The 13,919-nt window shown below is 39.6% G+C and overlaps 1 protein-coding gene across 4 annotated transcripts in view; it reads left to right on the top strand.

The window, feature by feature from the left end:
• Positions 1 to 13,919, top strand: part of AP2B1 (adaptor related protein complex 2 subunit beta 1) — a 125,283-nt gene that overhangs the window by 67,692 nt on the left and 43,672 nt on the right. For 3 of the 4 annotated variants that reach the window (XM_058704305.1, XM_058704306.1, XM_058704308.1), the window contains 3 exons: positions 373 to 565; positions 12,577 to 12,618; positions 13,477 to 13,623. In XM_058704305.1, the coding sequence (XP_058560288.1) occupies positions 373 to 565; positions 12,577 to 12,618; positions 13,477 to 13,623 (382 nt within the window). The remainder of the gene's footprint in view (positions 1 to 372; positions 566 to 12,576; positions 12,619 to 13,476; positions 13,624 to 13,919) is intronic. The other variant, XM_058704307.1, reaches the window with a different exon arrangement.

Raw genomic sequence — 13,919 nt, 5'->3', positions numbered from 1 at the left:
TTTCCAGAGTGGCTGCACCAATTTGCATTCCCACCAACAGTGCAAGAGGGTTCCCGCTTCTCCACATCCTCTCCAGCATCTATAGTCTCCTGATTTGTTCATTTTGGCCACTCTGACTGGCGTGAGGTGATATCTGAGTGTGGTTTTGATTTGTATTTCCCTGATAAAGAGCGACGTTGATAGCAGCTATATTTCGATAAAAAGTAAGAATTGCTGTCATCTTTTCATGTGTATTAACGAATTATTATAAAGTAAGAGGTTTTTTTCCCCCCTCTTGTGTTTTACAGATTTGACGTTCATTCGTTGCCTTGTTATTATGTCCCAGGTGAAACTGACTTTTCTCTTTCCTCCTCTTTGTGTGTGTGACTGCAGCACTGATGCGGGTGACAGCCCTGTTGGCACCACCACTGCCACCAACCTGGAACAGCCTCAGGTTATCCCCTCTCAAGGTGACCTTCTAGGAGACCTTTTAAACCTTGACCTTGGTCCCCCCGTCAATGTGCCACAGGTGTCCTCCATGCAGATGGGAGCAGTGGATCTCTTGGGAGGAGGTCTAGATAGTCTGGTGAGTATCTTTCTTCTGTCTTTCTTTTGGTTATTTTTAATTCTTGATGTGCTAAAAAGCTTTAGGACTATTCAGCTTTTTAAATTTTTTTTTTTCAACGTTTTTTATTTATTTTTGGGACAGAGAGAGACAGAGCATGAACGGGGGAGGGGCAGAGAGAGGGAGACACAGAATCGGAAACAGGCTCCAGGCTCCGAGCCATCAGCCCAGAGCCTGACGCGGGGCTCGAACTCACGGACCGCGAGATCGTGACCTGGCTGAAGTCGGACGCTTAACCGACTGCGCCACCCAGGCGCCCCAGGACTATTCAGCTTTTTAGAACTAGACCTTTCCTTGATGAGCAGAGCAACGTCCTTTGATAAAGGACAGAATTATTTGTCTTCAGAGAATTAATTGATACTAATTAATTGGTATGGGGCACATTTACAAATGCACAGGATGGTTTTGTTGCCCTGCCTCTAAATAGAACTTGTGATGTTTAGCCAACCTGTTGTTCAGCAATCTTAATATTTAGTATCCTTTCCAGAGCTTATTACTGTTCCTGCTTCTTAACTCTGGATAGCCCCTATAATTCCTTTTTCCCTGAACAGCATATAAATGATCTCAGAGAGATTATCTTATCTTGAGTCTTTCAAACCTTTGGCTTTTTTATATTTTATTGGCTTATGCCCTAATTCTGAAAGGCTTTGAGGCAGCCATTTGAGCCATTTGTGTAAAAACGTACCTTGATTACAGTTGGGAAGTACTGCTTGATTGGTTCTTTTTATCCACCCTGCCCTTCCTCCCACCCATACTTCCAATTTAATTAGCTTCCAGGATTCTAATAATAAAAGGCTCCAACGTCCAGAGTATCTGTGACTATGTGCTAATGCTAGTTTTAGTGGGAACTAAAATTAGTTTTTCTTGCTGTACAAGATAAATGAGAAATATTAAGGATAACCTTCCGTCTGTGTAGCAAAGACTAGAAAAATAACAGGTCACATCACATGGCTCCCTGGAAACTAGGTTTTTAACTGAGGTAGAATTAGAGGGACTCTTTTAGCCAGACATTTGCACGTTTGTATGTAAAGACACCCAAACAAACTTATTTCCCAACATGAGAAATTGGAAGACATGCCATAGATAAGAAAATATATGTTCTCAGAGATTGCATAATGCATTATGTCTGGGATTTATGCCAGCCAGTACAGGTGCATTTAATTTTTGGCTGGCAGAGGATCTGAGAAAATTATTGTTTATTTATTGTTTTTCCTTATTGTTTTTCTTGGCAAAGTAAGCATTTGCTTTTCATAATTCATATTTTTAATGAGTAGAGTTGACTGATTATGTAAAAATAGCTTTCTCGTGTGATCATTCTGCATGGCTGTATAGCCTCCGTGTAGACTCAGAAGAGTCTATGGAGTCTCAGGAGACTGAACAGTGAATACTGAAATAATAATGGAGACTTCCAGGAATCCCACATAAACATTGAAATAGCTCTTCCTGTTCTGTTGACAAATCACCCGCAGGTTATGTGTTATGTCCTTCTTAAGTGTATGCCTTACAGCCCTACTTATTAATTTACCTGATGGGTGACAACATAATGGACTCATTGAACCTAAGAATGACAAATTAAGCTTGAAGGATGGAGGGGAGAAAGAGGCCCTATATTTTAATGTTGTCTGGCTCTGGCTCAGGATTTTCTGTTCTTCTTGACCCACTTTAGTGGAGAAAGAAACAGACATGTTATTTCGGTGTGGCTTGTATTAGCAGTTGCTGGCCCTTAATGCCAGTGAGTTTGCTCCTTATATTTTGCTTAGCTATCCACAAGTGTTACTTCAAATAGAAAAAATGTTGCATTTTTTAGGTTGTAGTAGCTGAAGTCACACATGGGCCTTTTTTTTTTTTTTCTTGGTAAAGGATGTTCTTTTGGGGGTGGGGAGTATGTTTCTCCATTTGGATTTGTAAATCCATAGCCTTTGCTATGTAGGCCCAGTCATGTTCCTATGTAACTCTATTATTTTACCTCTTGCTGACTTCAGTATTCAAAATGGTATATACTTGGTGTTATAGCCCTAGAAAGTCATGTGGTTTTCAACTTATTCTGTAATATAAATTTATCTCAGAAATTAAGGGGTAAAAGTTTTGCTTTGTCTGTATGGGGTTAAATATGTATTCACTTAGAGAATTAATATCCTTTTAAGAGACTATCACAAAGAAGGCCTAAACCCAGCTGTGTGGAAGATGAATTTCCAAGACAGCCTATGCCATGATATTTTTTAAATGCTTTATTGTTCTTGTGTAAATTATCTAATTTAAAGGGAAAATAGTCCTCAGAGTTTTTACTTAATCTGTATAGATAGTGCTGTTTCTTGAATGAATCTTTTCCTTATGGTAATGCTTCTCAAACTATAATGTAAATCTGTATAAATCTTATAAATCTCCTAGACATCTTGTATAAGGTAGATTCCGATTTAGTTGGTCTGGGTTAAGACCTAGAAGTCTGCATTTGTAACACGCTCCCTGGTCCATGAGTCAGATTTTGAATAGTGAAGCCATAGAATTTCTGTAACCACTTTGAACCACTTCAGTTTGGTGCTTGAACCACAGCTGTTGGTAAACCCAGATGCCTTTTGCTCTTGACCTTATTAGTAAACACACTCCTGGAAAGAGGGCTTCTCGAGAATTCTGCCCCAAATTGAGGGAGAGAAACTCTTGAAATTAACTTCTTAAAGGACCTTCTTTTACTGTCTCAGATGAATAATGTTGCTAGGAGTGGTAGAATTTGACCCAGTGTAAAATTAGGCCTAGGTTAGAGTTATGTGTTCCCCTGGCAAGCAGCTCTTGTTACCTTAGTCAGCAAGGCCTCTACAGTGTTTCTGCCGCTTTTATCATTGCTGACTAATAGAACCCTACCCGTAGGGGTCAGTGCTGTGCTGCTTATGAAGCATGACAGTTACTAACCTTTCATTTAGCTTTGGGGTTCTCAACTCCACCTGCATTAGTCCCACATTAGTACCATATTAAAAAAATACCATCAGTCTTTGGGCTCAATCCTAGAGTAATTAAGGAGAATTTCTGGGAGATAGGACCTAGACATTGGTAATTTTGGAAAGATGCCCAAGTTATTTTAATTTTGTATCCAAGGTTCAGAACATTGAACCAAAGGAAGTTGCAAATGGAGTTAGGTAGAGATGTTAAAATTGATCTCTAAGCCAAGACATTGGTTTTGATAGAAGATTTATATTCTGGTGGGCCTCTTCAGTACCTCCTACAAAAACAGACCTCTCTGACTTTACCTCTGTTCCTTCCCCCCATGACATTTTTCTGTTGTGATTTGCAATTAGGTGGTCAAGCCTACCAGAAATTGGCCAGGAGTTGAATTTGATCAATTTAGATTTAGTTATTCAGTCCCAGCATTCTTTTTACTTTTACTCACTTTGCATAATTGGAGACTGGAAATTGTTTTTGTATTTTGGATTGTCTCCCATTTTTCTGCCCTTCTGTCTTATAACTTGATATTCACTAGAGAATGTTCTTCTCTTTTCATATTCTTGTGATCCTCCCATTAGATCTTGTTTTACCTTCTTTCATTATCGCATTTATAAAATTTTGAGATTTAGGGAATAGAGGCTTTTTCTAGAATTGTTGTTAAGGAAATATTTATCTGTTTATCATTGTTATTATTCTTATTTGCCATAACACCTGAAGACTTCAGCCTTCTTCCATCAATAACAGTGACTCCTAACAGCTGTGATTTTTAAACTGAAAAAAGAGTGAGTGGGGATATTGTTCTGATATAGAGAAAATACACAGGGGTGCCAGGGTGTCGGTTGAGCATCCAACTTCAGCTTAGGTCATGATCTCGCAATTCATGAGTTCAAGCCCCATGTTGGGCTCGCTGCTGTCAGCGCAGAGATCACTTTGGATCCTTTGTCCCCCCCCCCCCCCCACAGCCACCCCCGCCCTTCCCCAGCTTGCCCTCACTCTCTCTTTCAAAAAGAAACATTCAAAACACACACACACCCCATGTCTCCTAGTTGATATATATATATATATATTTAGGAGGCAGGCATCTTTGAAAATCATTGATTTAGGCAGAGCTGCAGATTTAAAAAATGGAATGCTTTTTCATCATCGGACTCGAGTCAAAATGGATTTCCTCCATACTCTTTTCGGTCTCCTTACTGAAATAACCCCATTTTTAGTTTCTGCCTGCCTTAGCATATTCTCTTTTGCTTGAACTCTGCAGATAGTTTCCTCCTTCCGTTAATATAAACTTAACTGTCACCTTGATGTTGGATGAATTGTATTGAAACTTCCATAGTTGATATAAAGCAGGATAGTATACTATCTAAATGTAGGCTTACAAAAGTAGTACTTGAGTCTTTGTTTCTTAGTTTCAGAAATCGTGTATGGGTCTTTTGTGCCTCTAATACGAAACCTAAGAAAGTGCTCATTCTGGGTAGCGTGATTTTTCTGACAGTCCAAATCCGGGTTTGGTGTAGTGTGGGAGATGACCTGACGCCCATACTCATAACTCCTGCATACGTGTTATAAACGTACAGCATTCGCTGATAGGTCTGATATCTCTGAGATCACTGAAGTAATAATAATTGAATCTTGATTTTTGTTGTTGTTGCCTTTACTTTCAGGCTGTCAGCATAGACCTTGGCTAAATTATAGCCTTTTATTCATCCAAGGTGCCATGCACTATTCTATTTAGATAAATAGCGCTATTGTACATGAAGAACGGAAAGGAAGCATTATCCAGAGTGCCCTTTCTCTTTGCTGACAAAGGTTTTCCTGCCAGAGAAATGTCCATTCAGTGTGCCCAGCTGGAGTATTGTGGGATAGAGGAGAAATGGCCTTTTCCTAACTCCAGTGTATGTTTTTCAAATCCTCCCACTCTATGTTGTTGTTTTTTTCCAGTATAATTAACATGCAGCGTTATATCAGTGTCAGGTGTACAATAGAGTGACTCAGCAATTCTCTACATTCCTCGGTGCTCACCATGATAAGTGTGCCCTCCCACCCTTTCTTTTATTTTTACCTTTCAGAAATTTTAAGTCGGGAACTATTTTAGTGATAATTTTAGGTTTTTTTAGCCCACAGGACTAAACCACTACATACTAGCTTTGCATCTTCCTATTTCTTCCTCTGGAAAATATTTGCAGTGATTAAAGAGCTTAAGTTTTAGAGTTGGTGCTGTTGTGGAGAGAGGTTTTTGAATTTTAGCCCAGTTTGCCTGGTAAATCTTCAGTGTGACTTCTGTAACCCCATTGTCTTTTTTTTTTTTTTTTTAATATTTATTTATTTTTGGGAGACAGAGAGAGTGCAAGCAGGGGAGGGTCAGAGAGAGAGGTCGACACAGAATCTGAAGCAGGCTCCAGGCTCGGAGCTGTCAGCACAGAGCCCGATACGGGGCTTGAACCCACGAAGTACGGGATCATGCCCTGGGCTGAAGTCGGACACCTAACCAACTGAGCCACCCAGGTGCCCCAACCCCACTGTCTTTTTATCAATGTGTAGATTTGACCAAGGCTGGCCTCAGGCAATTTGGGGGAATAATTACGCAATACTGAGTTCCTATTTCTGTTCTGGTTTCCTGTGCTGCAACTCTTATAATTTCTAAACCTCAGAATAACTCTGCAAGGAAATTGGTATTGAACCCCATTTTATAGAAAACTGAAGGTGTCATAGCAAGTAAGTCTCAGAGTCAAGATTTGAACCCAAGACTATCCTGTGATTCTTCTAGTTTGTTGTCATCTTCTAAAATAGAGTGTGGTCTCACCTAACTTTGGTACTTGTCAAACTGGAGTACACATGGTCTATGGAGTACTCAGCAGAGTGCAGATGCATTTATAGCTGCAGAATAAACTTGGCTCATTGTCTTGCAGTGTCATTCTTATTTGATGGTAAGGAATATAAACACAGACTAAACACCGCTGTGTAAAGGCTTAGACTGTAAAATTGCATGAATGTTTAAGATAAAACACAAGGCTTGTTTGCCCTATGCCTCTTCTCGCTGTACATCCCAGGTGTTGAGTTTGGGCTAGCGTGCCACTAGGAGGCACATGAAAGCTTGAGAAAGACTGTAGAAGTGTATTCATTTGTGAAAACAGGGACCAAATAAGTTCATACATCTGTTTTGCAGCAAAAGGAACAAGATTGTTCATCTTACCCTCTTTGTAAGCAGAGCCACAAAATGCTGTCTTCTCATCTCTTTGCCAGTGAACTGTGATATAAACCACTAGTGCTATCAAAGCAAATAAATGATGCACAGGGCATTCTGCTGAAAACTTGCTGTCAGAACTGCTCTGACAATAATACACTTCCTCTCTAGAAAGGACTTTGGCCTTAGGATGGGGACTGGGTCCTTTTTTTCCCTAATTGGTTCTGTTCATGTGTGTCAGAAATGTCGATGCCGATAGGATGCTCTAGGCCAGTTGATGAAACAGTTTTGTCAGGCTTCTGTCCATTTTGTGATAATTTTCTCCAATAAAATGATTCATTTCAAAATTGTCCTCCCAAGAAGTAATCTTGCTAGTATTCCTGTTTATATGGTTAGTAGAACATTCATTCCCTGAATAAATATTTGAGTGCTGATTCTATATCAGACTTCATTCTATGTACTGGGAACATAGTTGTGTCTAGCCCTTGCAAGCATACGTTCCGGTGTGGGGAAGAGAGATGACAAACAACTCTATAGGTAGGTAGTGAGGACGGCAAAGGAAAATGAGACAGGAGGAAGAGCTTCTCCTGTGGAGTTTTACTATACTCCTCATTGGGTTCTGTTGGAGCTAAGAGACTGCTAGTGACACATTCTGTTCCTTGTCCCACCTCAGGAAGTGTTCTGTTACATCCCCCTACTTTGCTGTTGATAATCAAAGCCCTTTTTTTCTGTCAAGCTAAAGAGTCATCTGATGATTTTGTGGGATCTCAACTAATTTTCACTATTTCACATTTGGTCCATTCTTAGCTGTCAGTTTGTTTCATAGCTTTTGCATGGTTACAGATCCTTTTCACCAGTTTTAGTTGTATTTTATGATACTTTTCTGAATAGCTTTTTGAAGATCAAATTAATATTTGCAGCCAAACAGCTGAAAATTACACTTTTACCTAGGAGATGTTGAGTGCCTTCTAAAATCTAAAACCCTAATAGGAAAAACATAGACTAATGTTTTTAACACCAATAGGATTTTGGTACAAATTTTATTATTTGTGATGGAAAGCACTGTATGCTATTTTTACATCATTCTATTTTGACTCCTTAATAATAACAGAGCTATCAGTAAGCATTCCTTTAGACTCCCTTTAATTAAATCAGTTCTGAAAAGCATTAAATGAAAAAGGTAATAACTCTAGACAGAAGCAAAGAAATTTGTGAGCTTAAGATCTGCACTTCTAATTAAGAGAATGTCTTGAGACACTCAGCACCACAGGTTTAGAAGAGGTCAGTATATTTTGGACTGGCCAGATACACGTACCTGAAAGGAGCTAACCAAGATTGGCCATTGTGATCATTATTTGTGGAACTTTTTCTTCTTTCTTTCTTTCTTTCTTTCTTTCTTTCTTTCTTTCTTTCTTTCTTTCTTTCTTTCTTTCGTCTATTTGGTGGCCATCTCAGCTGATAACCCTTTTTTTTTTTTTAATATTTATTTATTTTTGACAGAGAGAGACAGAGACAGAGTGTGAGCAGGGAAGGGGCAGAGAGAGAGGGAGACAGAATCGGAAGCAGGCTCCAGGCTCCTAGTTGTTAGCACAGAGCCCGATGCGGGGCTCGAACCCATGAACCATGAGATCATGACCTGAGCCAAAGTCAGACACTCAAGTCACCCAGGGGCCCCTGATAACCCTTTTATAAAAAGACTTCTTTTCTTTTCTTGGAGTCGGGTAGACTTGTTGCCTTTAGAACCTTAGTCCTGAGTTCTCCCTCTGTATTTCTGCTATTTAGCATTTTGCCATTGGATGAGGGTGTTTTCTTTTGGTATCTAGCTGAACTAGAGTTGTGGGCAGACTCAGCTAAAACTTTTGGCTCAACCTGGTTCTGTTGCAGAGATCGTGTAACAATGCTGAAATCCCTTTAGCCCATAAGTTACAGTAAATCACCATGAACTCATTGCTTTCCATCCAGTTAACATTGCAAGGATACATTATTATATAGTTCAGCATGAACTGAGCCCAGTTCAGCACTACTTCAGGGATGGTAAAGTGGCCAGTATTAGCAGTGGCCAAATGTTAATATTATTTTCAGTGCCATTTAATGACTATCGCCACTATGATTTAGATAGGGGACGGGGGGAACCAAACCACTATGGCTTGGTTCACTAACCATACCACCATTTGGACTTGGGTATCAGCTTCAGACCTTTCAGAAAATTCTCACTTTTCAACATTTGAAATATTGTTTTGCCAAAATTGACACTTCTCCTTTCTTCATCTTCATCTATCCTGGTTTAGCTGGCATTATTTCCTTCATGGAGATTCTGGGAACTGTGGGAAGTGGTTAGCTCCAAGAGACACTTAAAACACAGTATCTAGACACCTGAGATGGGGATTAAAGCCATGCTCTGCACACCTAACCCTTTTCACTCGGCTCCCACCAGCTCATTGGATAACAGATATTACTAAATTTTTACAAGTCCTAGTTTGGCTGATTTTGTACCCTACCTGATAAGTATAGCCGGACTAAGATGAATCTAGTCTGACTCCAGATAATACCAACAACTGAACTGAAATGGTTGATGGCTAGTTGAGGCCAACATGAGAACTTTTCTGAGTTTTTTTCAGTTTTCCAGCTGCTTTTTCTTAATATTTGCAATCATCCTGCTTGTCACTGTAGACAAGAGAGGCCACTCACTGGGTAATTGGTCCCATCCTTGCTGACATGTCTTTATTAGTCACTCCTGCCCATGACTGTGCTATCACCTTTGTCATGTTTTCCAAGAGGAGGATGATAACCTCCCTAGGAACTTTTTCAGTCAAAAGGAAAGATGCTGAATAAAGTCTGAGTAGATTACAGTTTTGCTAGTCAGAAAACGTATTGAAGCTATCCTTTCCCTTTGCTCTCTGGACATAACAGTACTGTTAGGTGAACCTTTACATATTTGGCTATGTGTCTCTTGATACCCTTTGGGTCCTGTCTCTTAAGATCAGATTTCCTGATTCTTGGTTGAAGCTGTGTTGTATCTGATATATTGAACATAAACATGGGAGTATTGGAATTGCTTTTCAGTTTCTTTAATGGTTTTGAATAAAATTGACAAGCAGTGTGGTGGGGAGAGTACATTCAGATCTTATCTGGCTAAGATAATGTTCATATAACACTCAAAGATAATAAGAATGAAATCTAAGAAAATAAAGGCTGTAAATGGGCTTTATTTCCTTTGGAAATAATACCACCAGTGAGTGCCTTTTATCAATGTCTTTTATTGAATTTAGCATATTGGATAAAACCACTGTTTCTCTTCCAGTGTGTGGTTTCTTCCTTGCCAAGTGCCAACCAGGTCCGTAAAGAATTCGCTCTTTTAAGCTTGGATTGTACGCCTGGCCAGAGGGGAGGAGAATGGTTGGGGGGAAGAAGGGATAATAAGCCCATCAGAAAGTCAAACCAGATCAAAGCAGCAGGACAAATGAGACATTGTACATCCATCCCATCCTTATTAAGAGTTTTTTTTTCCTTTCTGCTCAAGTTGTAACTTTCTTTTTATTCAGGAGTTAGCTCCAAAGTAATTTTGAACGGATCAATCTTTTCTGATTCCAAATATTAGTTAATTCTTTAAGGCATTGGTTTTCAACCTTGTCTATACATTAGAATCACTAGGAGAGCCTTTCAAAATTCTGATGCCCGGGCTCCACCCCAGCACAATTAAATCACTACCTTGGGGGGGGGGGGGGTGAAACTTGGGCATAGTGTTTTTTTAAATGCCTCCCCACTATACACACACAGGTGGTTGACTGAATTGTGTATCTAAGGTTGAAAGCCATAGTTGATAGAACCCAATTGAAGTACTCTTGAAAAGTTTATATCTTATTCCATAAACCTCCTGTAATCAGCCTGCCTTTGCAAACTTATTTTCTATGGCTGTTTTTTTGTTTTGTTTTGTTTTTTTATATACACATATCTACCCTGTGCTCAGTCTAATTGGACTACTCATTCTTTTTGATCCTACTATTATTCATGCTCTTTCAGCCTTTGTTCATGCTATTTGGGAAATAACCTCCCCATTTTTACTTTTTATAATCCCACATTACCACCTCTTTGAAGCTTTTCATTATCCTTCAGCCAAAAGGAGGCTCTTCCCTTCAGTACTTATCTTTTTTGCTTTAGTATATTCTGTATGGTTTTGCATTCATGTTCTATTTCTCCTGCCAGTTTGCAACATCTGGGTTTTATTCATCTATGTATTCCCCTCACTGCCTGGCATCTTTACATTCCCCATAGTGCCTTGTATCCGGTTGACATTATAGGAGTGTTTGTTTGAATAAAAGGTGGTTTTCAGATGTCATGCTACAGATGTGTGCTATTCCAGAACCAGGGAGAAAGCAGGTGTGTAATATCTTTTCTCTTTACTTTAGACTTTCCCAGTTATTTGAATTCTTAGTTGTGATGACCTTTTTATTTATTTACACATGTTGATTTTTGGCTTGTATTCAACCATTAAGTAATTTTCAGGAACCACGTTCTAGAAATGGCTCTTTGAGGTTTGGAGTGCTCTGTAACTTAGTGCAGAGGATGCTTAGTAATGCTAGTTCTGAAGCACCTGCCTTTTCTGTCACGGTAGAAACAGAATTTTGTCATATGTCTCCAGGTTTTTCAATGTAGAGTATTTTTTAGATTTTGGCAACACTGTTTCATGTATTTTTTCACTGCGAAGATAAATACTCTTTCTCAAATCCTGAAAACCAGTACAGTTTTGTTTTTTAACATAACCACACACAAAGATTTCCAAGTTTCTACCACTAAATGACAGATAATAAAGGAAACAGTGTTTTGTAGAGTAGACAAGGCATTTGGTGATTCAGAGAAGAACTTCAAATGTACAATGAGAACTAGGGAAGAGGCAAATGTGGAACCGTAGCCAAAAAAGGTGGTGCTTGCTTTTTAAACAGCGCTGGTGTGTGTGCGTGTGCGTGTGTGTGCGTGCGTGTGCGTGTGTGTTTCTTCATGCCAGCTATTTTCAGCTTCTGTTCTTCTTTAATGCTTTTGTCGTGGAAGACTGACTTCAGGGTGCATTATATCAGAGCCCTGAGGGGAGAAAAGGCCAGATTAAGACCATGTGGAATTATTTTCCTGTCACCTAGCTAATTAAGTCCATCTAATTCTCCAATAGTTAGCATCCTTTTAAATGATCTCCAAATAAATCACAGCATTTCTCCTTAGTAGTGTCAACTGTGAAAGAGATTTGAAGCACTGCATGCCTTCCTACTTCCTCCCCAGATAGGATATCTTCCTCTCCCAGCTGTTTTCTTTCTTAGGAAAGTTCTAAACTCTAAAAATCACTCTTGTTCCACCTGTAATTTTTGAAGCTTGAAATTGCTCAATACTGGTTTGGTTCCCACTTTCTCAGTGGAACAGCAGGTTTTGTAGATCAAAGCACATTTTAGTTTTTCTTTGCTTTTCTTTTTTTTTCTCCCTTAAATTTCCTTTTAAGGAAAAAATAAAACACATTCAAAACATTACTCCTTGGAGATAGAGCTTCTTGGAATATGTAAATTCTTTAAGTCCTGTTTCGGTTTGTGCCTATGTACCCCAGTGGGAAGATTGGATCTGAAACATCCCTGAGATGTCCCAGCTCCATCTTCTTTCCAAGTTTTCTCAGAACTCCCACACACCGTCAATGCCACTACGCGGTTCCCCTAGGACATATTTTCTTTGCAATCTAGAATTTCTTTAGGCTTTGGGAGTCAAGTTGAATAGCATGTATTCCTAGCAACTTGGTAGAGCTATTTACAGATTCTAAATGGGCATCTAGTACTTAGCTAAATGAACTCTACCTCTCTCTCCTCTCTCTCCTTCTCTCTTTCAGCTTGGCAGTGACCTTGGCGGGGGCATTGGAGGAAGTCCGGCAGTAAGTGCCATCCGTTTTTTTCACCATGGGATGCGCTGCCCCCTGTTTGATGCCTTTCCTATGCACACATTCTCAGGCCAGCCACCGCTGCTATCTAGCATTGTACACCAGAACCTCTGTAGAAGCATATGAAGAGTAGAAAGTGGCATAGGGTTACTTGGAATCTTCGGAGGTGTACACCACATGTGGTGTAGGGACATCTTTAGGGATTGGCGCTCTGGTGTCTACAGAGGTCTTTGTCTTCCTGACATTAAAGAGCTAAAGGAAATGGAACCTGCCATCTTGACTAGAGAATGTTCTTACTCTTTAGCATCATCTAGAAAGAACTTGAGAGAGTCAGCTGGACTCAGAGGGAGATTCTCCTCGTAAGTGACTGAGTTTGGGGGTATGAATATCCATCTCCCCCAGGAGAGTTTCCTACCAGATATTTATGCCTAAATGGGAAAGTAAGACTTGTCTGCACCCAAGTGGAACTAGAACTGCTTTCTAAGTTGGATGCTTCTTCTTTCTATAGAAACAGCCTCCCCCTTCATTAGGGTGCCCGTAGGCCTTTTGCACAGAATCATGGAAGCTAAAATTGGAAACAAACAGAAAAGATCTTGGATCACTCTGTTCCTGATCCTACTGTTTTAGTCTCTCTTGATAGAACTTCTAAAGAGTGTTTGTATATCATCAGTGATGAAAAAATAACTGTGATGATTAAAAGGATAAAGAATATACTAATTCAGCTCCTAAGAATATTATAATTATGATGTATTCTTGTTGTTTTATCAATACTACTAAAATATAGAGCAACAGGCTAAGGGCTATTAATGTGTTCTTCCTGGTCCCCCCTGCCCCTTCCCTTTTTCCCTGCAGGTGGGACAGTCGTTCATCCCATCATCAGTGCCTGCAACCTTCGCTCCTTCACCTACTCCTGCTGTGGTCAGCAGTGGTTTGAATGACCTGTTTGAACTCTCCACAGGGATAGGCATGGCACCTGGTGGATATGTGGCTCCTAAGGCTGTAAGTAAAGCAATACTTTCGTAATGAACAAGACCTGAATAACTTGGCATTTTTTGTTACTTCCACTGATAATAAATCCGAAGTTTGGGCACTTGTCCTAGGGGATTTAAGAGGAAGATAAAAAGTGGTCTAAAATTTGGCAATAAGAAGCACTGTAGCATCCTCATTAACCATTTTTATAATTAGACTTAAAATTAGAAGTATTAAATATTTGTGTTTTGTTCTTGTGTAGAAATGTTGTCTGGTTTGTCAATGCTGATGTCAGTCTAGTATAAATCCAGTTAACAATGCAACAG

This window comes from Neofelis nebulosa, chromosome 16 (assembly GCF_028018385.1).
Source record: "Neofelis nebulosa isolate mNeoNeb1 chromosome 16, mNeoNeb1.pri, whole genome shotgun sequence".
NCBI lineage: Eukaryota > Metazoa > Chordata > Mammalia > Carnivora > Felidae > Neofelis > Neofelis nebulosa.
Note: the sequence above shows the minus strand (reverse complement) of the source record. Positions and strands in the feature narration are given on the sequence as shown.